The 24,073-nt window shown below is 51.5% G+C and overlaps 2 protein-coding genes across 2 annotated transcripts; both read right to left on the bottom strand.

Moving 5' to 3' along the window:
* Positions 1-14,146: 14,146 nt before the first annotated feature.
* On the bottom strand, positions 14,147-15,441 carry LOC136536154 (myosin-11-like). The gene is made up of 8 exons (XM_066528541.1): positions 15,427-15,441; positions 15,271-15,341; positions 15,038-15,137; positions 14,884-14,940; positions 14,748-14,804; positions 14,599-14,679; positions 14,382-14,464; positions 14,147-14,273 (listed from the first exon to the last, which is right to left on the bottom strand). The coding sequence occupies exons 1-8, from the start codon at positions 15,439-15,441 to the stop codon at positions 14,147-14,149; spliced, it is 591 nt and encodes a 196-aa protein (XP_066384638.1).
* Positions 15,442-19,335: 3,894 nt separating this feature from the next.
* On the bottom strand, positions 19,336-21,717 carry LOC136536153 (uncharacterized). Its single transcript, XM_066528540.1, has 4 exons — positions 21,323-21,717; positions 20,756-21,205; positions 20,367-20,676; positions 19,336-20,313 (listed from the first exon to the last, which is right to left on the bottom strand). Exons 1-4 carry the CDS (start codon positions 21,715-21,717, stop codon positions 19,336-19,338), a joined length of 2,133 nt encoding a protein of 710 aa, XP_066384637.1.
* Positions 21,718-24,073: the final 2,356 nt, after the last annotated feature.

The raw sequence follows: 24,073 nt of genomic DNA, 5'->3' as shown, positions 1-24,073 counted from the left end.
GGTCTTATTTTCAGTCCCTCATTGCTCGTAGCCGGGAGAAATCCTGGTTCCTCTATGAGCAGAAGGTGGAATGGGACCGCCTCACCGAGGAGGCTTGGCTGTGCGGAGATTTGAGCGCCCAGCTCATCGCCGCCCAGCAGCAGGAAACCGAAGCGCGTCGGGACACAGAGGAGATCCATGGGATGTTCAAGGACCTGTCAGCCAGGGTGAAGCGGGATGAGGAGGCGGCCGCCAGGGTCTAAAAGGAGCAGGATGAGCTACTCTAGAAGGATGCCGATGCCAGCCAGCGGGCCGTCTAGCTCCTGGTAGAGCTAGAGATGGAACGGGATCTCAAGCTGAAAGCCAAGGACAGGTCCGCGGTGCTGCAGCAGAGAGTGAACTAGGGTGCCGAGGTGATCGCCTGGCTGCGCAGGGAGCGGGACGAGCTACGCCGAACCAAAGAAAGACTTCGCTCGGAGCACAGCACGACCCGTGAGGAGCACGACCGGGCCGTCCGAGAGCATGATGAGGCGCGTTGGGAGGCCAGGGCCCTCCGGGCGGATTTTGGAGACGCGGTGGCTCAAAGGCTGGAGGCTAAGGAAAATTTTGTCGGGCTAGGCACGGAACTCACCGAGGTGCGGGGGATCCTTCAGGTCAAAAGCGATCATCACAATCTTCTGTGCTCTGCCGTTGTGGTGGTCTGTGATGACCTGCAGTTGGCGCAAGAAGAGGGGACCAGCTCCCTTACGACTCGTGCCGCTGGTATCACGGCGCGGGTGGGCTAGCTTGAGGAGGACGTCTTTCACGCTGGAATCACCCAAACCTTCACTGTTGCCCGTTCTCATTATGATCGAGAGATCAACTTGGAGGTAATGAGCCAAGGCTTCGCGCCTGGCTATGAAGACCCTGAGCTAGACGATATTGAGAAGGCGGTGACTCCCATTGCGTGGAACCTGGCAAACAGGCTGAAAGACATGGTTCTCCCTTCGAGGAAGTAGTCAATTAAATAAGTTTGATAAATATTTATCTGTAAAATGTGGACAAGTGTCGGTACTTTCATGTCCAAAAACAGATTCGTGACTTTGTTTCGCAGTTTTGTTTCATTTGTTTGATCTTACCTTCTTCCCTTTTTGCAATGAAAAAAGGTTTATGCGATCCGACCCTTCTGCTTGTTAAGACTGTAGGACCCGAGGTGTTTAGGAGAAATTTTGATTGTGCTAGTGAGCAAAATTGTCGTAGCCGTCTGGGCGTGGGCTTCTTGGAGTCTTACCTATCTGTTCCCCTGAACCTTGCCGCCAGTCTCGATGTGAGGAAAAGGTCTGATGTAATGACTGTTTCAAAAAAAAGAAAGGAGGTACTCATACCTTTGTTAGCCCCTGAGTGAGATCTGACCCCTTGCGGTCGCTAGGGTCGGATGTTACTAGAGACCGGAGCAAGGCTAGCGAACTTAGTCTTGCGTTTGCACATACCCCTTACTTAGGATTTTGGCGATCGCTCCATGTGTTTTGGTCTTATCGCTGGCCCGGCCTTCCCCGAGCCCCCGCGCATGGTGGGGATTTGGTCAAGGGCTAGCTCGTTTTGTGACTGTCGCCCCATCCGTGGTTTTCGTAACTAGAGGGGTTAAGGCGACGTCACTTGCCTCGACGGCTCGAGTGACACGCTTTATGAGCTCGCTAACGGGGATGTTCGGATGGAATCCGATCCCATTTGCTTTGTGACAGGGTCGGCAAAGCCCTCGGGTGGCGTTCCGTTGCTCATTGACCTGCCTTCCAACAGATTCCCCCTCAATGGGGATTCTATGGGCTCGGCTAGAGACTGGATTGAATTAGAAGATTGAGATGACCCTCCCCGCCTTAATGCGGGTTGGGCAAAGTCCGCTGAGGCTCATCTGCGTTTTTCTTCCCTGGCTCTTTTTGGATGCGAGGTGGCCTTAGACCCTTCGTGGGTCAGCCTTCGAACCTCAGTCTCTTGATCATGGATCGAGCGGCTCAAGCTCCTGAGCCCCTTAGGGTCTGATAGGGGTCGGCCATGTTTCGTGCGTTACCCTGTCCTCAGTTTTCGCAACCGGAGGGGCTGAGTTGACGACAGTTGCCTCGACGGCTCAAGTGTCATGCTCAATGAGCTCGCTAACGGGTATGTTCATGTGGAATCCGGGTCCATCATTCGCTGATGGGGTTGGCAGAGCCCTCATGTGGTATTCCACTACTTCTTAACCCGCCTCCCGGTAGATGCCCGAGCCGTTCGGTAGGCTCAGGTGGCCCATTGGCCTCTCCTCGATGGAGATTCTGTGGGCTTGGCTCGGGATTAGAATCAAACGAGAAAGGTCAAGATGTCCCTGTCCACTTCTGAGCGGGGTCGGACAAGGCCGCTGGGGCTCATCTCGGTTTTTCTCCCCTGGCTCTGTTTGACGCGAGGTGGCCTCAAGCCTTTTGCGGGCCGGCCTTCGAACCTCGGTCAACCGCCGCTCATGTTGAATGAGGCGGTCGCCACTTCATGACACGACATGAAGCGTTGGGATGCAGCGATTTGCATATGCAACATTTGGATGATGGGATTAATGTGCGATTTAATTGAGACGAAAGCGGGGGGTCGGTACTGTTACCTCGGTGGCATGAGCGACGAGAAGCTCTTACCGGACATGTCCATGCGGGGTTTGAGTCTAACATTTGCGATGGGGCCGGCATGACCTGCACGAGCATCGTGATTTTTTGTTTTCGTCTCTCGGCGGCGATCCGAGCTGTTCGATTGATTTAGGCGACCTGACAACTTCTCCCCAAAGGAGATTCCGCAGGAGGACCCCTTTGAACCCTTCTCGAGAAGGCAGGAGCTAAAGCTTGCAGTGCGGAGAACTATGAATTCGATTATGCTGGTGAACAAAAAACACCGTAGCCGTCGGGGCGTAGGGTCTGGCGGTTCGTCCAATTGTATTCAAAGTTTTATACCCACACACCGTGCTTCCGGTTTTAGACGTAAGGAGGGGTCGGTCGAAGAGGATGTCTAAATAGGTAGACGCTCTCGGTAGCCCCCGAGTGGTGTCCGTGCCCCTACCGTTGCTAGGGTCAGAAACTCGGTAATGAAATTAACGTGCAAAGTAAGAAAACAGAGGTGCTTATCTTTCTGTGGCCGTTCGTTCGTCATTTCGCCTGGGCCGTCCGATCGACCCAGGAGGCCCATTGGCCCCCCTGGACGGGTGTTCCATCGTTGGGTCATTCCATGGTCCTGCCTGGGGAAGTGGAGAGTTACTTGCATGCGGGTGTGCCCTAGTTCTCGCACCCGGCGTGCATTAGTGGTGGGCCACACCCAGGCAACATCCTGTTTGACTAGGCAACGTCTCATCGACCAGAGCGTGTCCCGTCGGTTTCGGCGCGTCCCCTTAGGTTCCCGTCGGCATTGATTTCCCATCTACATTGAATAAAGGAAGAAAGAGAGTTTTCCTCCCCAACCTTTTGCCTTTCCTCAGCCACTGCACCTCTTCCTTAAATAGGGAGGAGGAGGGAAGTTCTCATTCCATTCTCTCACCTGTTCTTGGGCCGCTACCTTTCCTCCTTTCTCCTCCTCGCCGAGCGCATTTGTATGTCGCGGCGATTCCTAAGTGAAAGAGGGTAATGCGAGGGGGAAGAGAACTCATAGATCCATTCATGAATCTGGAATGCGATGTCGAGCTGGAGGTCATCCAACATAGATGAGATGGTGCTGTTCGTCTTCACCGAGAAGAGGCCACCTCTGCCGAAGGAGGAGGTGCACTGGAGGGTGGTGAGCATCGTTGGTTTTGCCGTTGTCTTTGGCGGCCTTTCTTTGGCGAGGAACACCCCCCGCCCGAGCGCTGTTGTCCGGGTTGCGGTTGATCATGATGGCGTAGTCCCTGGATGCCCCGACGGAGGTGTCGTTGTTAGGGTTGCGGCTGATGATGATGTTGTAGTCCTTGGGCACCCTAGGGAGGGCACCATAGTCGCCGGCGTGGTGCTCGACATTGTAGATGATGGCGCCCTTGAGGCTCCCACGGAACGGTAGGACATCATCGATGGCGAGCGTAGCGCGGTGACCATAGCAGTGCTCAAAGTAGACCTAGGCAGAAGCTATAATCGAATAAGTCATGGGGGAGCCCCCGAGTGAATAGTCTTTTGTATTTATGAATACATTAGTCCTTTTTGTGATGAAATCACTTTGTAAGCGGTGACTTTATGTAAAAATGAACAAATTTTCATCTTTTGTTACGACAAACAGTTTTTCAGCTTCCTCTTTTTTGTAGAAGAGGTTTCGGTGCCTTTCGATCCTTCCCATGGTTCAGGTCGCAAAAACTAGGAGTGCAGGTGAATCAATTCTGATCATGCTAGTGAGCAAGGAGGTTGTAGCCACTGGGGCGTGTGTTTGCCGCAGTCCTACCAGTTGTACTCATAATTTATTTCTGAAATCTTAGCCCTTAGGACTTGTTATGAGAAGAATGGAAAACTTAGAGAATGTTTGCAAAGGTAACACAGGAAGTGTTTGTAAGATAAACGTACTTATATCACTTATACCAGCCCCCGAGTGAGGTCCGACCCCTCGCAATTTGTAGGGGTCGGATGTCACTAAAGATCGGGGATTTCTAAAGATAAAAACTTATAAGGGAAAGTATGCGTTTATTAAGGGTAAAAACGACGTAGCTGCTCAATGTTCTAGGCATTGGTGAAGACCTCGCCGTCGATGGTTTTCAACTTGTAGGCGCCTGGCCAGAGTACTTCTGCGATGACGTATGGCCCCTCCTAGGGTGGGAGAGCTTATGGCGGTCCTTGTTGCTCTACACGAGGTAGAGAACTAGGTCCCCGACGTTGAAGGCTCGGTCCCGCACCCATCGACTGTGGTACCGACACAGCGCCTGCTGGTATTTGGCCGAATGGAGGAGGGCGATATCACGGGCTTCGTCTAGCTGGTCCATGGTGTCTTCGTGGGATGCCTCGGCGCCCTATTCGTCGTATGCTCTGATTCTTGGTGCTCCATAGTCGAGGTCCGTTGGGAGAACGACCTTAGAACCGTACACCATGAAGAAAGGCGTGTAGCCGGTGGCTCGGCTGGGAGTTGTCCTTAGGCTCCAGAGCACCGCCGGGAGCTCGGTGACCCAGCATGCACTGACCTTGTTTAACCGGTTGAAGATCCTAGGCTTGAGGCCCTGTAGGAGCATGCCATTCGCACGCTTGACCTGCCCGTTCGTCTAGGGGTGTGCGACGGTGGCCCAATTGACCCAGATGTGTTGTTCATCATAGAACTGAATGAATTTCTTGCCAGTGAACTGTGTGCCATTATCTGTGATGATGGAGTTTGGTACTCCAAAGTGATGGATGATGTAGAGGAAGAACACCACGGCCTGTTCGGACTTGATCACAGAGATTGGTCGAGCCTCGATCCATTTTATGAACTTGTCTATGGTGACAAGAAAGTGGGTGTAGCCCTAGGGCGCCTTTTTGAGAGGCCCAGCCAGGTCGAGTCCCTAGACCATGAAGGGCCACGTGATGGGGATCATCTGGAGTGCCTGGCAAGGAGGTGAGTCTACCGAGCGTAGTACTGGCACCCTTCGTAGGTGCGTACGATTTGCTCGACGTCGGCTACTGTAGTGGGCCAGTAGAAGCCCTATCGAAATGCGTTCCCAACCAAAGTTCTTGGCGTGGCATGGTGACCGTAGGCCCCACCATGGATGTCACTCAACAGAAGTCTTCCCTATTTGATGGGGATACAGAGCTGCAGGATCTCGGTGTGGCTTCATTTGTAGAGTTCACCCTCTACAAGAACAAAGGATTTGGCGCGGCGTGCGAGGCGTTGAGCCTCCGTCTTGTTCGTCAGCAGTGCATCACGGAAGAGGTAGTCAAGGTAGAGTGCTCTCTAGTCGTCCAGAGGGTCAGGCTCTATCACTGGATCCTCTTCAAGCTCCATGACATTAGGACCAGGCAGAGCCATTGGTTGGACAGCCCCCGGGGCTGGATCAGATGGGCCATCATTGGCCTGCTCAGACCCTTCATAGCGCACCGAGGGTTTGTGTTGGTTGCTAGCGAAGATGCTCGTCAGCATCGGCTCTCGACCGAACGCCGCCTTCGCAAGTGCGTCGGCCGCCTCGTTGAGGCACCTTGGGATGTGATTGAGTTCAAGGCCATCAAACTTGTCCTCCAGCCATCAGACTTCTTGGCAGTACATAGCCATCTTGGCGTTGTGGCAGTTTGACTCCTTCAATTCTTGGTTAACGACCAGCTGAGAGTCACCCCGAATGTCGAGGCATCGGATGCCCAACTCGATGGCAATGCGTAGGCCGTTGATGAGTGCTTCGTATCCAGCCACATTATTTGATGAGGGGAAATTGAGCCAAACCATGTACCTCATGCGGACCCCGAGGGGTGATACGAAGACCAGCCCCGCGCCGGTGCCCTTTTTTATTAGCGATCCATCAAAGTACATCGTCCAATACTCTTGATCGACGACCGTCGGTGGTGTCTGGACCTCGGTCCATTCGACGATGAAGTCAGCCAATACCTGGGATTTGATCGCCGTTTGGGAGGCATATGTGATGCCTTGATCCATCAGCTCGAGTGCCCACTTTGTAGTTCTTCCCGTGGCGTCCTGGCTCTGGACGACCTCGCTGAGGGGGAATGACATCACAACCATCACGGGATGTGACTCGAAGTAGTGGCGCAGCTTCCTCTTGGTGATGAGGACGGTGTAAAGGGGCTTCTAGATTTGGGAGTAGCGGGTTTTGGAGTCGGATAGTACCTCGCTAATGAAGTACATAGGGCACTAGACCTTGAGGGCATGCCCCTCTTCCTCCCGCTCTGTTACCAGGGCAACGCTGACCACTTGCATGGTGGCCGCTATGTATGGCAGGAGGGATTCTCCGTTGCTTGGAGGAACTAGGATTGGGGGCCTTGTCAAAAGTAGTTTGACCATGTCAAGCGCCTCCTGGGCCTCGGATGTCCACTCGAAGTGGTCAGCTTTCTTCAGAAGCCGATAAAGGGGGAGTCCTCGTTCGCCGAGGCGCAAGATGAATCGGCTGAGGGTGGCGAGGCACCCTATGATTCGCTGAACCCCCTTTATGTTTAGAATCGGGCCCATCCTTGTGATGGCTGAGATTTTCTCTAGGTTGGCTTCGATGCCATGCTCGGAGATGATGAAGCCGAGCAGCATACCCCTCGGGACCCCAAAAACACATTTCTCAGGATTGAGTTTGATGCCATTCGCTCGAAGTTTCGCAAAGGTTTGCTCAAGATCGACAACGAGGTGGTCAGCCCATTTGGACTTAACTACGATGTTGTCAACATAGGCCTCAATGGTCCGCCCGATGAGGTCCCCAAATCATCTAAGCATACATCGCTGGTACATTGCCCCAACATTCTTCAGACCAAACGGCATCAAAACGTAGCAGAACGATCCGAAAGGGGTGATAAAAGACATCACGAGTTGGTCAGACTTTTTCATCGCGATTTGATGGTAGCCAGAGTATGCATCAAGGAAGCAGAGGGTTTCACACCTTGAGGTAGAGTCGACTATTTGGTCTATGCGTGGTAAAGGAAATGGATCCTTTGGGCATGCCTTGTTGAGGCCCGTATAGTCAACACACATCCTCCATTTCCTGCTCTTCTTTCATACAAGGACGGGATTGGCTAACCACTCTAGGTGGTGTATTTCCCTGATGAATCCGGTGGCCAACAGTTTTGCTATCTCCTCACCGATGGCCTTGCGCTTTTCCTCATCGAAGCGGCATAGGCGTTGCTTCACCGGCTTGGAGCCTGGATGGATTTTCAAGGCATGCTCGGTGACCTCCCTCGGAATGCATGGCATATCCGAGGGTTTCCATGCAAAGATGTCTTTGTTGTCGCGGAGGAAGTCGACAAGCGCACTTTCCTATTTGGAGGAGAGCGTGGTACCAATGCGTACCGTTTTACCCTCAGAGCTGCTAAGATCTATGAGGACCTCCTTGGAGCCCTCTGCCAATTTGAATGACCCAGTCGACTTCTTTGTGTCGGGCGCTCCTTTGGTGACCTCCTCCTTAAGGGCGGCGAGTTCTTCGGAGGCGACAATTGCTGTGGTGTGGCCGTAGCACTCGACCTCGCACTTGTAGGCCCATTGGAAGGAGGTGCTGATGGTGATGACCCTATGGGGGCCTAGCATCTTCAGCTTGAGGTATGTGTAGTTGGGGACGACCATGAACTTCGCGTAGCATGGTTGTCCCAAGATGGCGTGGAAGGTTTCGGGGAACCCAACCACCTCGAAGGTGAGGGTCTCAGTCCTGTAATTGAACTGATCCTCGAAGGTGATGGGCAGATCGATCTGTCCCAGTGGCATGGCCTGTTTCTTAGGCACGATGCCATGAAAAGGCGCTTGGGTTAGGCGGAGGTTCATCCGGTCGACGCCCATATCGTCGAGCGTCTTGGCGTATATGATGTTGAGGCTACTGCCTCCGTCCATTAGCACTTTGGTGAGCCGCTTTGGGCCGATGATCGGGTCGATGACAAGCGGATACCTCCCTAGGTGTAGGACGGTATCTGGATGGTCGGTCCGATCGAAGGTTATAGCGGACTCTGACCACCGAAGGAAGGGAGGTGTGGCCGGTTGGGCTGTGTAGACCTCGTGGCGTGCAACCTTCTGACGGCGTTTGGAGTCGTAGGCCACCGATCCTTCGAAGATCATAAGGTATCTATTTGGTGTTGGAAAGCCATCATCCTTCTCCTCGGTGTCGTTCGTAATGGGGGCGGGCTCCTTCCCCTGCTCCCCTTTGTTGGAGCTTTCGGACAAGAATTTTCGCATGATGCTGCAGTCCTTGAGCGGATGCTTTACGGGAAAGGCGTGGTTCGGGCATGGCCCTTCGAGCATTTTTTAAAGTGGTTCAGAGTGCCCTCCGTGGGCTTCCGACCACCCTTGTGGTCAGCAGCGGCCATGAGTGAGTCCTCGCGCCATTGCTTCTTATTCTTCCTTTTGGCAGAACGATTAGAGGTGCCTTCGCTGGTACCCTCATTCCGCCTTGCCTTGCCTTCGAGGCGATCGAAGATCGCTTCGACCGCCTCTTCTCCTAAGACGTGGCTAGTGGCGATGTTCAGGAGTTCCTTAGTGGTTCACGGGCCCTTGCGTCCCAGCTTATGAACCAAGGACTCGTAGGTCATCCCGGACAGGAAGGCTCCTATCACGTTGGCATCGACGACGTTAGGGAGCTCATTGCACTGCCGAGAGAAGCGCCGGATGTACCCGCGGAGGGTCTCACCAGCCTTCTGATGGCAATTCTTGAGGTCCCATGGGTTCCTAGGGTGTTTGTACATGCCCTATAAGTTTCCCACAAAGATCTCCTTTAGATCCGCCCAACTCTGGATTGCGTTGGACGGCAGGTGTTCCAACCACGCCCGTGCCGAATTGGCCAAGAACAGTGGAAGGTTGCGGATAATGAAGTCGTCATTATCCGCACCACCGGCTTGACAGGCAAGCTAATAGTCTTCAAGCCAAAGTCTGGGGTTTGTCTCCCCAGAGTATTTAGGGATATTGGTAGGTGGTCGATACCTTGGTAGGAATGCAGCGTTGAGGATGTGCCGGCTAAAGGCCTAGGGCCCCGGTAGGCCAGGGCTCAGGCTCCGGTCCTCGCCGCTGTCATAGCGTCCGCCGCGTCGAGGATGGTAGCCACGGTGGGCTCCTTCCCTTGGGTCGCTGTAGGTACGTCTACGGGCGTTGAGGGTGCTACGCATGTCGCAGTTATGGTCGAGACGTTGATGTATCTATGCCGTAGCACACTGCTTTTGCTGTCTTGCAATGCCTGGTGGACTGATGCGTCCCTAGCAGGACACACCAAGGGTGTGTGCTGGCTGGTGTCAAGCTCGCGTCACCGAGACAATGAACTCTCCGCCTACTGCACGCTCGAGCAGCATGCGAATTTCGTGGTGGGCCCGGCAATCCTCGGGCGTTGCATCCTTTGGAAGGCCATGGAGCAAGGCTGTTGCGGCAGCGATGTTCTAGCTCGCCCGAGCAAAGTGAGGAAGGGTTTTATCATCGACGATGATCCTTCGGTTTACGTCACGGGCCACAGCGCGTGCGTGCCCACCGTCTCCGCAGCGTTCGATCTCCCGATCAACCAATGCGTATGCCCGAACAAGCTGTTGTCCGGCTTCATTGATCTCCCGCTTTCGGGCTTTTAGCTGCTCCACCCCTACATGGGACGGGGCCATCGTTCTTCCTTCGGTTCCATCACTGAGGTTGCCTGCCGGGGTGACCTCCTTCTCGGAGGCGCTTTCGACGTGTCCCTCAGGGGTTTCCGCCATGAAGCATTTCCGGGAGGGATGATGGCTCCCCCTACCAGAATCAGAGCCAGAGTCCGACCCTAGACCTTCTGCGAGGAGATCGTGGAGGGATTCTGTGACGCTTTCAATCATCCCTATGAACTCGTTGTTCGTAGGGGATGGGATCGTGCGCTGGGCCACAAGGTGGCTTACGGTCGCCGTGGTGTTGCGGAGACCAAACGGAAACGCCGTCGGGGTGCTCCGTGCGGAGTGTTTTGGAGAGAGGGTGAGGCGGCGTAGGTCCTCCCTAGACGGCGGGGGTCTGAGGGAGACGTCGGGCTGGCACTCAAACCTCCGGTAGCTGGAGCCGATGGAGGGGAGAGATTGGATGGCGAGATGGGCCAACGCCAACTCTCCTCCCACTGTGATGATGAAGTCCAGGTCACCGAACGCACATGTGCGCCCGGGACCTAGCTGATTGCGTGGTTAGCCATCCGAGGTCTGATTTGGAACGTGCAAAGGCCCCTACCTGGTGCTCCAACTATCGGTGTTTCGAACAAACACCGGCTAGTAAATTTATAATTGTTGTGCGTTAGGCCCGGATGGTGCACTAAAGGACACAAGGTTTATACTAGTTCGGGCCAAATGTCCCTACGTCCAGTTTGCCGCTGCTCGTGTTATCAGTACCGAAAAAGGTTCGTAGTAGGGGGTACAAACAGTCGAGAGAGGGAGAGGTCCCAGGTCTCTGATGGAATGGTCGAAAGGACGCCAAGAGCTCGGTCGCTGCTTGGCTGTATGCGTGATGTGTTGTGTGTGTTGAACTGATCTGTCAAAAGTCGGTCCCCTTAGTGGGGGGCCCTGCCCTCCCTTTTATAGACCAAGGGGGGAGCAGGGGTTACAGATGGGAGAAAGAGGAAAATACTAAAGGTATAGAAGGTCCTTCGAGGAAGCTGGGTCTTTCTTTTTCTCTATGCCTGTCCTACTTAACATGGCAAACCGTGTAAGAGGTGGCGTGTTCGCTGATCCTTGTAGGCCATGCCCTGGCCCCTTTTAGCAAGTGGGTGCGTCCCATCCTACGTCGGCGGACGGTGCGGCGTGCCAGAGAGCCGAGTTGTGACCCCTCGGGGAGTAATCAGGGAAGTGACTATACGTCCGTCATTGTAGATGATATGAATTCTGTCTTGAACCGTAGTGGCTGTCGTATGCCTGTGTTAGTGTCCGCATCCAAGGGCTAAAGGCGGCGCCTACTACACTGTGGGACAAAAGTCGGCGCATACAACACTATTCGGGTACTGTTATGTCGGAAAGGGCTTAAAGCGCCTGTCCCATCGTATCCTGACGGTACCTTCCTGTAGGCGTGCAGGGTATGGTCCTCAGTACTGCGGTTGACTCGAATGTCCTGTCGTACCCTGTGCTTGTCATCACGAAGGAGCGGGGCGCAATCGTCGAGCGAGGCGGAGCCCGCCCTCGGACGTCGGGCAAGGCAGAGCTAGGCCCTAGCCGTCGGGTGAGGCGAAGCCAGCCCTTAGCCGTCGGGCGAGGCGGAGTCCAGCCCTCGGGGGTCGGGTGAGGCGGAACCAATCTTTCGTCGTTCGGGCAAGAAGCGTAGTAGCGTTCTTGTCTGACTGGAAGCGTCAACGTTCAATGGTTATTCGTCCCACCTCATTGGGTACCCCGGTATTAGGTCCCCGACAGCTATATATGGATGTTGCAAAAGTAGATTAGAATATTACACATATTGTATACTTTTGCAAGTGCTTTTCAGTGGTATGTTGCAAACGTTATGAAAAAAATATTTCATCTGTTTCAGACGTATATTGCAGCAAGTGTTTTATCTGGATCTTGCATATGTTTCACGCATGTTGTAAGTGTTTTATCTAGAATGTTGTATTTGTTTCACACGTATGATAAGTGTTTTATCTAAATGTTGCATATGTTTCACGTATATGTTTTATCCGTATATTTTAAATGTTTCATATGTGTCCGACTTATATTGCACAGTGTTTTACGTTGCCAGAGTTTTAAGGGGCACAGTGACTCGATGAGTGATGGGCGTACGACTTGATGCCGGGGAAGGGACACGACAGAGGTGGGGATCGGCAGACGGGGGCGCAGCGACTCAGCGAGTTGGGGGCAGCTCCTGGCTCCTGCCCACGCAGAGAGAGAGGTGGGCTCCACGGACGTCTGTCAGAGCGAGAGGTGGGCTCCGCGGACGTCCGGACAGACGTCCGGGCGCACATCCACAATGGCCTACACGGGTATTCCTATCTAGACGGCGGCTGTTATGTCTGAATCTCAATTCCACGGCCGATTCTCGCTCTCGAGAGAGAAAGGAGAAGAGAACCACGCGCGCCGTTGCTCTAAGTCCCGGACCCGAGTGACGCTCTGTTTTCTCCCGACGCAGATGCACAGCGGCCACGCACGACGCATCCTAGTCCAGACGTCCAGTCAATCACCGGAGACGAAAGAGAAAAAGGCAGGCGGGAAGGGAGGGGAGAGGATCCATTCCATAGTTGAGAGCACCGCCCGGGGCTTCAGCTGTCATTCGTCAGGTAATGCGACCCTCCCCCTCCCCTGGCGATCGAAAACGCGCATGCCTAGGCCTGGTTTAGATTGCAAGTTTTTTCACTCTCTCTCCATCACATCAAATCTTTGGACACATGCATGAAGTATTAAATGTAGATAAAAAAAATAACTAATTACACAGTTTGATTGTAAATTACGAGACGAATCTTTTGAGCCTAGTTAGGCCATGATTGGACAATAATTGTCAAATACAAACGAAAGTGCTACAGTGTCAAATACTGATTCCTAACCCCAATCTAAACAAGGCCCTAGAGGCCTAGAGCAAATCCGACCACGATGGGGACGGCTCCGTACTGTCACAGCAGGAAACGGTTAAGAGACGAGACCTGAATCGTTTGGGGGCGTTGGGCTAGTGATGATAATGCCATGTGTATTCTGCAGAATTCGTTTCCGCGGGCAATTAACGATTCTGCGACATAAGGTCCAATCGCCAGGCATGAAGCCAGCGGTGGGGCTAGGGGGGCTCTATCCCCCCTACCCATCCTGCGCACGCGGAACCCCCTTAAGCTCTCTCTTAAAATTTTATGCATATATGTATTAGGTAGGAGGGGCTAAGGTTAAGAGAAGGTAAAAAAACGTCTATTCTTTTGTTTCAGCCCCTCCTAAATTTTTTTCTGGCTTCATCACTGCCAATCGCCTCTTTATTTTCGTACAATCTGGATCCTGCATAGGTGCAGGATTGCAACTACAGATTAAAGGGAGGGCTTATTTTCGTATAATCTGGATCCTGCATAGGTGCAGGATTGCAGCTACAGATTAAAGGGAGGGCTGAAGCCAATGCAGTGGTTCATAGGTCGGATGGTTGAAGACGGTTAGTTCGTTAGGATAATATGTATTCAACCGTCCTACGGGTAGTGGGCGTATTGATGATTAGCTTAATCAGAAGATCAGGAATCTGTTTTGCGTTGAATGTGGTTGGGTACAAATATATATACTATCATTATATTACATCTTCAAATAATTACAATTTTCTCTAAAGGGCGTACCCAGTGCAGAGAGCTCCCGCTCTGTGCGGGGGTCTGGGGAAGGGTGTCAGTGGCAAGCCTTATCCTCGCTTGTGCAATGCGAGGAGACCGTGACTCGAACCCAGGACCTTCCGGTCACAGGCGGTAAGACTCTACCGATTGCACCAGGCCCGCCCTTCAAATAATTAGAATTTTCTCTGTTTGAAACAATCAAAACAATCAAAAGAAGGATATCAAGATATATCCTATATTTCCCTTTCTTTGTAGGCATTTTCCCACCCAAAGTTATAAAAAATGGAAGAAGAAAAAAATCACAACTCAATCTGTGCACTCCTATAAAAAATCTTAAGTTCTCTGTAACTTCACAAGTAACTGTACCGTTTTACTCTTTATCTGTAGATATCAGTCTGTGTGCTGCTGCAGAAGAAAGTGAAACTGAGAATTCTGCCTTAGTAGTGGGGGCGGTTCCTCATCGGACGGATCAATGTCAAGCATCAGTCGAGCTATATCATCCAATGATATTGGTATGCTGCATTTTCATTCATTTGGGCGTTAGATGAGTCATAACTGTTGCAGATTCAGTTGTGTTATCTACTGCATGCATGTTCACATCTTAGTACTGAACTACTGATCATACCTTGAGTCGTCATCTAGCAAGAAAGAACTATTTGGAGTAGTTATTGAGTCATCTGTTGTCATCGTTCTCATCTTTCCCATGACCTGAAATAAAGTTTGACTCTTGTTAAGATGTTCTCTTTAGCAACGCATAGCTGCATTTCACGCATTCAGTAAGCTGAATGCACTTGGAATTGCGTATATGTTTAATCATGTGAAGTTGGCAGGCATGCACTTACCTCTTGAGATAGACCTTGTGCACCATACTTGTCGTCCCAGAACATCGTTGCTATGCGATATATTTGAGTTATGCTCAAAACCTGTGAAAATACAACTTGTAGCTTGAAGAAAATCTAAGCACTTATAAGATGCTTTCTTTATAGCTTACAGGGCAAAGCTCATTCGTGATTTCCTCCAGGGTTTTGTGTGACTTCTGATGCAAAACCTGTAATATGAATTCATTTAATAAGTAGACAGATCAAACTAGTATAACCGTTGAAATAACTGCATGTTTTCAGGCATACCAGGAACCTGACTGCCTGCCTAATGTGTTGCAATTCATCCCAGGATGTCCAGACATGCTGCATTATGGACAATATTTCAATTTAATTAGCACTCACTTGCTGATTATAATTTGTCTTGTTAAAATTACCAAAAAAAAGAGAGGAAAATATTCACCTCTTCAGTTGTTCTAGAGCACCACTGCTCCAGGTCTTGTAAACCAGCCTTTAAGAACTCCCCATTGCTAAAAGAGCAACATTCCCGACGAAGTAGCAAGCTAAACAAAAATGGTAGAAATTTGATAGAGTACAGAATCAACCATGTAAAGCATTTACCAAGGATATTTTGGTGTCCCATATGAACTTGTGCAGTCAAGATTTGCTAAGACTTGGAATGATATATAACAATACCTGTTGAAGAGTTGCACATTCAAATATGCAAATACTTGGCTAAATGTTTTCCTGATTATCACCGGAGGTACCTACAAAATTGAAATTGAATTCAGCAATGCATTTGTGCAGTTCCCTAATTGTAAGACAGCTGAAAAATATTAAGAATAGACTCACATAATTATTTTTCATCGTTTCCAGTGTATGATCCAGGCACTTAACAATGTTTTGCCAATGTAGACTTGATGCTTGCCTAGCTAGCGCATTAGAGTTTATGCTTTTTAGTGATCCCCGAGATGGTCTCACACGGTTAGCTCTTGGAGCCTATTTTTTTTTGAACGCAATGGCAGGAGCTCTGCCTTTCAATTAAGATAGGGAAAGAAAGTTTATGTACAATCAAAGACTAGCGAGATTAAGGTTTCATCCCCACCTTCCCCCCATACACCTGTGAGCTAAACGTACTCAAGAGCTCTCTTCCTTTGGTGTATGTCTTCCTTTATCCTTGCTGCTACCTGCGTTCCCGTTTGTATCAAGTTGTCAAAGATTCTCCTATTTCTCTCCTTCCATATATTCCAGAAGGTGTAGATAATTACCCCGTTGAGCCGCCTCCGCTCAGATCTTGGCACTTTCACTGCCACTTCTTCCCACCATGACTTGATGTGGGTGGGGTTTACCTGGAGTTGCTGTTGCAGTTGAGTGAAGTTTTCCCATGATAAGATTTGATCCCAAACCGCCTTGGCAAAAGGGCAACAAAGGCATAAGTGGAGGCTTGTTTCTAAGGGCCCGTTGCACATGACACATTGTTGCTGGTGCGGCCACCCTCTCTTTTGTAGGTTACGAGCCGTTAGAATTTTATCTTGCACTAAGATCCAGGCGAAGATCTTGCATCTGTTCTCCACATGCGCTCTCCAAATCAAATCCGTACGGAATGGGGGGAGCGAACCTCTGAATTGGATTCTGTATGCCGAGCGGGTGGAGAAATTCCCGTCATTTGTCCAACACCAGGTGATGGTGTCCTGGACACCCTGCTGTAGGTGCACATCCTGCATTCGTATCCAGAGGGATACAAACTCCTCTATGTGGGTAGCCGAGGTGATTTTCCTCCCTAGTTTACGTATCCAATTGTTGTTCCGCATCTCTTTTTGCACCGTTTGGTTAGTCCTTGAGACTAGCCGAAACAAGTTCGGGGCTAGGTATTTAGGAGCTTGCCCATCGAGCCAACTGTGATGCCAAAACCTTGTCTTTGCACCATCTCCCAAAGATATATTGATTGAGGGGTTGAAGAGGATGCGGTCATCATCAGAACACGGGAGCTCCGATCCGCTCCAAGTCTTGGACTCGTCCACCCAATCTTGCCAAAGCCATCGCAACCGGAGAGCTCGTCCAAATCTCTCCAGGTCAAGGACGCCTAAACCCCCAAGGTCTTTTGGTCTGGTAACTGTCTGCCAGTTTACTAGGCAGTGTCCGCTGTTTGCATTCTCCTCCCCCTTCCACAAAAACTGTTGGAGGATACAGAGAAATAATCAGCCAGGGCTACTCTCCCAGGTGACTGCATTGCAATATATATAGGATAAGTACTGCATTGATTACATACAGCTCACTAGAGCTTTAACTACATAGAATAGCTGCCTGGGTACCCGCACAACTCTTGGGCTACCCAAGGACTTAAAGACATAGATTAACTAAAAACTTAAATACACTAAATGTGCCTGGGAAACAGGGCTTACAGCTACAGTTCTCCCCCTAAGACCTGCTTCAACCCTTTTTGATCTGCTTGATGCCAATTCTGCTTCTCATATCTTCAAGCTTGGCCTTGCCCAAAGCCTTAGTGAGAATGTCTGCCAATTGATCAGCTGTAGGGATGTACTCAGTCCTGATGCTGCCTTCTTCAATACAATCCCTGATAAAATGTTGCTTAACTCTGATATGTTTGCTCCTGTCATGGAAGACAGGGTTCTTAGCAAGTGCAATTGCAGACTTGTTGTCAACCCTCAGTTCCACAGTCTCCACCTTTCTTCCCAACAAATCAGCCAACAATCTTGACAGCCACAGGGCTTGTGTTGCTGCTGAAGTCATAGCCATATATTCAGCCTCACAACTAGACAAAGCCACCACCCTCTGCTTGATAGATTGCCAGCTGACCAAGCTGTTGCCAAAGAAGAACAGATAACCTGTTGTGCTTTTGCTGGAGTCAATATCACCGGCTAGGTCTGAATCACAGTAGCCCACAAACCTAGCAGAATTTGGGGCTCTTTTGAACTGCAGACCATAGTCCAATGTTCCAGCCAAGTACCTCAGCACCCTCTTGACTGCTTGCTGGTGCTCAGTGGTCGGTTTCTCCAAGAATCTGCTCACATAGCCCACTGAGAAAGCCAAATCAGGCCTGGTATGAACCAGGTATCTCAAGCTTCCAACCAGCCTCCTATACTGAGTTGGATCCACCTCCTTGGCAGTGCTATGCTTGCTGAGCTTCAGGCGCTCTTCCATTGGTGTAGCTGCTGGATTGCAATCAGGCATGCCTCCCAGTTCTAGGATTTTCTTGGCATAGTGAGTCTGCCTCATGGTGGTCCCATTCTTGCCTTGTTGCACTTCAATGCCAAGGTAGAAACTGAGCAAACCCAAGTCACTCATCTCAAAGGTGGATTTCATCCTTTCCTTGAAAGCCTTTACTTCATCTTTGACTGCTCCAGTGATGATCAGATCATCAACATAGACCCCAACCAGCAACACTGAGCCCTCTGAACCTTTCCTGTAAATTGCTGCTTCATGTTTGCTCTGTTTGAACCCCATTTCCTTCAGAGTAGAGTCCAACTTAGCGTTCCACGCCCTAGGTGCCTGCTTTAGCCCATACAAAGCTTTGTGCAGGCGATATACCTTGCTTTCTTCCCCGGGAATAGCAAACCCAGGTGGCTGCTGGACATATACTTCTTCCTTGAGCTCTCCATTTAGAAAAGCTGACTTGACATCCATATGATGAACAGTCCATCCTTCCTGGGCAGCTAGAGCAAGCAGCAGTCTCACTGATTCTATGCGCGCAACAGGAGCGAACACATCCTCATAATCAACACCCTCTTGCTGCACAAACCCACGAGCAACAAGCCGAGCCTTATGCTTGATCACATCTCCTTTCTCATCTTTCTTCAGCTTGTAGACCCATTTTAGAGAAATTGGCCGATGGACAGCTCGGGGAGACACAAGCTCCCAGGTGCCATTGCGCTCAACAGCGCGTAGCTCCTCTTTCATTGCTGCCTGCCATGCAGGATCATCTTTTGCCTCTGCATAAGAAATGGGTTCCCCAGAGTGGGTGAGGTGGAGCTCTGCGAACAAGCGCTGCGCCGGCGGCGGAACTTCCTGTTCCTCGCCCAATATGCCATCTATGGTACGATAGCGCAGCTGCTCGTCGTTGTGATAAGTGTCCAGCCGTTCCTCATCATCTTCCAAAGGAGTCACGTGCTCCACTTGTGGGCTGGCTGGAGCTGGTGGTGGTGAAGGCGTTCTGGATGTCTCAGACACCTCTTCTCCTGCATCAAGCACCGATTCTGCTGCTGGGAAAGCTTCAGGTGAGGCAGAATGGGGCTGAGGAGATGAGTGTGACTGCACTGAACCTCCAGCTCCAGGGACTTCTTCCTCCCAAGGAAATTCCACCACAAAATCACTACCAGCTGCCCCAAACGTACCTGCTGCTGGTGATGTCCAATCCCAACCTCTTCCTTCATCAAAAACCACATCTCGGCTGACACGTACACGCTGAGATGCTGGATCAAAAACTCGATAGGCTTTGGCTCCTTCAGCATAGCCAATAAATACTCCAGCTTCACCACGATCATCAAGTTTCCTAAGCTGAGACAAACGGCGAGTATATGCCACACAACCAAACACCTTCAGATGGACAACAGTGGGTGCTCGGCCATGCCATGCTTCATAGGGAGTGACATCACCTAGAGCCTTGGTTGGTGACCGATTCAGGATATGCACAGCAGTCATCACTGCCTCCCCCCCAAACTTGGCTGGCATCTGGCGCTGCTTGAGTAAGGCACGTGCCATGGCCACCACGGTTTGATTTCTACGCTCCACCACGCCATTCTGCTATGGTGAATGAGGAGCACTGTAATGCCTTTTGACTCCTTCATTGGCACAATAAGCAACAAATTCTGCAACAGTAAACTCTCCTCCATTATCTGTGCGCAGAACTTTCAGTTTACGCCCACTCTCCACCTCTGCAGCAGCCTTCACCTTCTTGATAGCATCTGCTGCAGCATCCTTAGATGACAGCAGCACTGCCCACATGAATCGTGTGGCATCATCTACAAGCAGCAGAATATAGCGATTACCTGCCGAAGTTGCTGGTGTAACTAGCCCACAGAGATCACCATGCACCAATTCAAGGTGATCCTGAGCACGATATGTTGCTGCAGCAGGAAATGATCGCCTCCTCTGTTTGGTGGTGACACAAGTGTCACACACTTGCTCAACATGATCGATCTTTGGCATCCCTCTTGCCATTTCCTCCTTGCCAAGCCTCCGCAGGGCCTCAAAATTCAGATGCCCAAAACGCTCATGCCATTTCCACGCCTCCTCATCCCTACGCGCAGCAAGACACACTGGCTGTGCTATCTTCATATGCAGTACATACAGCCGGTTCGCACCACGCCTCACCTTGGCCAGTAGGCGACCGCTGATGCGTTCCCAAATCCGCAGTACTCCATCATCAATCACCACCTTTGAGCCATTCTCATCAAGTTGACCGAGGCTCATGATCGAGTTCTTCAACGCCGGAATGAAATAAACTCCATGAAGAACACGATGCTCACCAGTCTTTGCTTCAAAAACAATTGAGCCAACGCCCTTGATTTCCACCTTGGACGCATCCCCGAACCGAACCGTGCCTCGAACGTCCGTGTTCAGGTCTGAAAACAGGTCATGCCGCCCAGTCATGTGGTGTGTTGCGCCTGAATCAAGGTACCAGCCGCCAGCCATCTCTTCATCATCTGCTCCCAGATAAGCACGCGCACGTGGCTCAAAGAACTCAACGCGCTGCGCTGTATAGTTGAGCTCCGGCATGCTCTGTTCCATCTCAATGAAGCCGTGAGACAGAAACAGAGCTGCATCTTCCTCACACTCAGCAAACTAGGCACGCCCTTCATGTCCTCCTTGCTGCCCAGCTTGGTTACCGCTGCCACGGCCTCCTCCACGGTTTCCGCCGCCGCGTCCACCACGATTTCCTCCCCCGCCGCCGCGCTCTGTTCCATCACGGCGCGGCTGGGGACATTCACGCGCCCAATGCCCGTCCTGATGGCAGTTGAGGCACGTGTTGGGGCCAACACGGCCGGTGCCATTGCCTTCTCCACGTCTGCCGCCACGGCCAGCACCTCTGCCCCGTCCGCGTCCACCTCCGCGGCTACGTCCTCCGCCACCGCCGCGCTGATTCTTGAAACCAGAACCGCCAGCTTCTTCTACGCCTTTGATCTCCTTCCTCAAACGCGCATGCCACTGCTCCTCAGTGTACAGCAGTTTGCCGTTGATGGACACCGGCTCTGTCACAGCTTGCGCTTCACGGTCATCCACCGCCTTGAGCCTTCCTGTCACCTCTTCAAGCGTGAGCGCCTCGAAGTCGAGGAACTGCTCAATGGCGACGACGATCTGCGCGTACTTGGTCGGCACCGTGCGCAGAAACTTTTCCACGACACGCGCCTCATCGATGTCCCTGTCTCCATGAAGCACTAGCTGCTGGTGCAGAGTTGACAGCCGCAGGGCAAAATCCTCCACCGGCTCGCTAGGCTTGACTTCAATGTTCTCCCACTCCCGACGCAGTCGCTGCAACGTCGCTCGGCGGACCCTGTCCACACCGATACGAGTCGCAGCGATGGCATCCCATGCCTCTTTTGCCGTCGCCTTGTCGAGGAGCGGGAGCCCCAACTCCTTGGGCACAGCAGTGACGATCACCTCCAGAGCTCGCCTGTCGTCGCGAAACTGCACTGGGCCTCCTTCGACAGCTTCCTAGAGGTCGCGCGCCTGCATCCTGAGCTTCATCGTCTGGCTCCACTCATAATAATTTGTCTTGTCCAGCATTGGCCATGATGTGCCGCTGCCAAAATCGCGGTAGACCACCCTGCCTTGCGGCGACCCATAGCGACCGCCGCCACGACGCCTTCGGTCACGTAGTGGTGACTGCGAACGGCGCCTGTCCCGTGGCGGAGTCCGCGGCCGCCGGTTCCTCCGGTCCTCCTCTTCTTCTTCCTCCTCCTCCTCCTCATCTCCCTTCTCTGCTGCTATCTCCGCCCGCAGCTCCTGCGCTGTCCTGGCTGCCGCCTCCGCGGCTGCTGTAGCCTGCTGTGCCGCCTTGACAGCCAGCGCCGCCGCCTCCTCTGCTGCCTTCAGGCGCGCAGCCCTGCCAGAGGAGTCGCCCAGCTCGCCCTCAGTGGCTCCCTTGGTCTTCCTAGCTCGGCGCTCAGAGGAGGTTGACGTCATGGAGAAGATGAGAAGGTGAGAAGGTGTCTAACCTACTCTCTGATACCAATTGTTGGAGGATACAGAGAAATAATCAGCCAGGGCTACTCTCCCAGGTGACTGCATTGCAATATATATAGGATAAGTACTGCATTGATTACATACAGCTCACTAGAGCTTTAACTAGATAGAATAGCTGCCTGGGTACCCGCACAACTCTTGGGCTACCCAAGGACTTAAAGACATAGATTAACTAAAAACTTAAATACACTAAATGTGCCTGGGAAACAGGGCTTACAGCTACAAAAACGATCTCCTGATTTTATCTATCTTCTTCTTAGCCCAAGCGGCGAGGGGAAACACTGTCAGGTGGTAGGTTGGCATAGAGGAGAGTACAGAGGTTACAAGAGTGAGACGTCCCGCTCTGTTTAGCCATCTTCCTTTCCATTTGGGTAGCCTGTGGGCAATCCGGTCTATGAGAGGTTGGACATGAATCCTTTGCAGTGATCTAATATGGAGTTGTAGCCCCAAATATTTGCATGGGAAGCCCCCTCTAGTACCGGTGAAAGGCGACAGTACTTGGTCTAGGTCGACGTTTCCACAACCAATCGGATGCACTGAGCTCTTTTGAAGATTAATATGGAGTCCCGAGAATGTGCCAAACGCCTGCAGGATGGTTTTGACAGCTTCTACATCGTCTTTTGTGGGGCTGAGGAAAATGGCGGCATCATCTGCATACAATGAGGTTCTCCATTTAGCCGCCGTGATTGGTAAGGGGGTGAGAATCCCCTGTTGAGTTGCTAGGTCAAGCAGACGTTGAAGCGGGTCCATAGCTAGGATGAATAGCATCGGCGAAAGCGGATCTCCCTGGCGGACGCCTCTGGCATGGCTAAAGGTGGCCCCCTGTCGCCCATTCAGCATGGGTGTCGAGGAGGACGTACGTAGGATGATAGAGATCCATTCCCACCAACGCTGTCCAAAACCCAGAGCCTGCATCGCCTCAAGCAAGTACCCCCAGTGTACCGTGTCAAAGGCTTTGTGGATGTCTAGTTTCATGAACAAAGTCGGAATCTTCTGCTTGTGTAGTTTTTTACCGCGCTCTGGACATACAGAAAATTATCGTGGATGCTTCTCCTTTTTATAAATGCACTCTGACAATTTGAAATGAGGGAGTTGAGTCGGGGGGCAAGTCTGTCAGCTAACACTTTGGAGAAGTTCTTTGCAATGCCATGGAGTAGGCTGATGGGTCTGAAGTCGCTAATTTTTGTTGCATCCGTTTTTTGGGGAGAAGGATAATAGTAGCCGAATTTAGCCATTCAAAACCCTGGGCATTCAATGTGAATAAGCAGTTCATGGCTGCCATAACATCCTCTTTAATGATTTCCCAACATGCTTTGAAGAAGGCGCCCGTGAAGCCATCCGGTCCCGGTGCTTTATCGGAAGGCATGGCGTATACAATGTTTTTTATCTCATCCTGGGAGAAAGGCACCTCTAGGTCAGAAAGATCATGCTGGTTGTAACCTAGGGCTTGCTAGTTAATTGTGGAATCTCTCTGCGCCGCGGAGCCAATGTGGTTTCTAAAATAATTGTGTATGACCTTTTCTTTATCTTGGTGGGCCACCGCGATTCCCCCATCCGTGTGTAGACAATGTATGTAGTTCTTTCTCCATCGAGCATTGGCTCTACTGTGGAAGAATTTTGTGTTAGCATCTCCACATTAGATGTAAGTTAGCCTCGATCTCTGTCTGATTCTTGATTTTTCAATAGCAGCGAGCCCCGTGCTACGGGATTTGAGTCGGCGGCATAGGTGAAGTTCCATGGCTGTGAGCATCCTATGCTCTTGGGCTGCTTCTAGCTGCAATAATACTTCTTTCACAATGGCGAGCTGTATCCTTGTATCCCCAATCTTGTCTTTCTTCCAACGCTTGATTGCTTTTGCCATGCGCGCCATTTTGATATGCAAGCGTTTGATAGGAAGAGCCGAGGCGACCGGCCTATTCCAAGAATTTTGGACGATGTCTTGGAATCCTTCCATCTTAGTCCAGTAATTTTCAAAGCGGAAGGACGTGCTGTGCCGGTGGTCAAGCTCTCCCTGTAGCAGCAGGGGTGTATGGTCCGACATTAGCGATGGGAGGGAGTGTAGGAAACATGCGGGGAAGAGCAGGTCCCACTCGTTGGTACAAAGCAGCCTGTCAATTCTAGTGAGCGTCGGGTTGTCCTATTGATTGCTCCAGGTGAAGCGGCGCCCATTTAGCTTGATTTCTTTGAGCCTCAAATGATCGATCGTCGCTCTAAACGCCCCCATGAGGCGCCGGTTTAGGTTAGAGTTGTTTTTGTCTTCCGCCTGGTAGATGAGATTGAAGTCTCCCAGGATGAG

Source organism: Miscanthus floridulus, chromosome 2 (genome assembly GCF_019320115.1).
Source record: "Miscanthus floridulus cultivar M001 chromosome 2, ASM1932011v1, whole genome shotgun sequence".
Lineage (NCBI taxonomy): Eukaryota > Viridiplantae > Streptophyta > Magnoliopsida > Poales > Poaceae > Miscanthus > Miscanthus floridulus.
The sequence above is the reverse complement of the archived record's forward strand: the minus strand, read 5'-3'. Positions and strand labels throughout refer to the sequence as shown.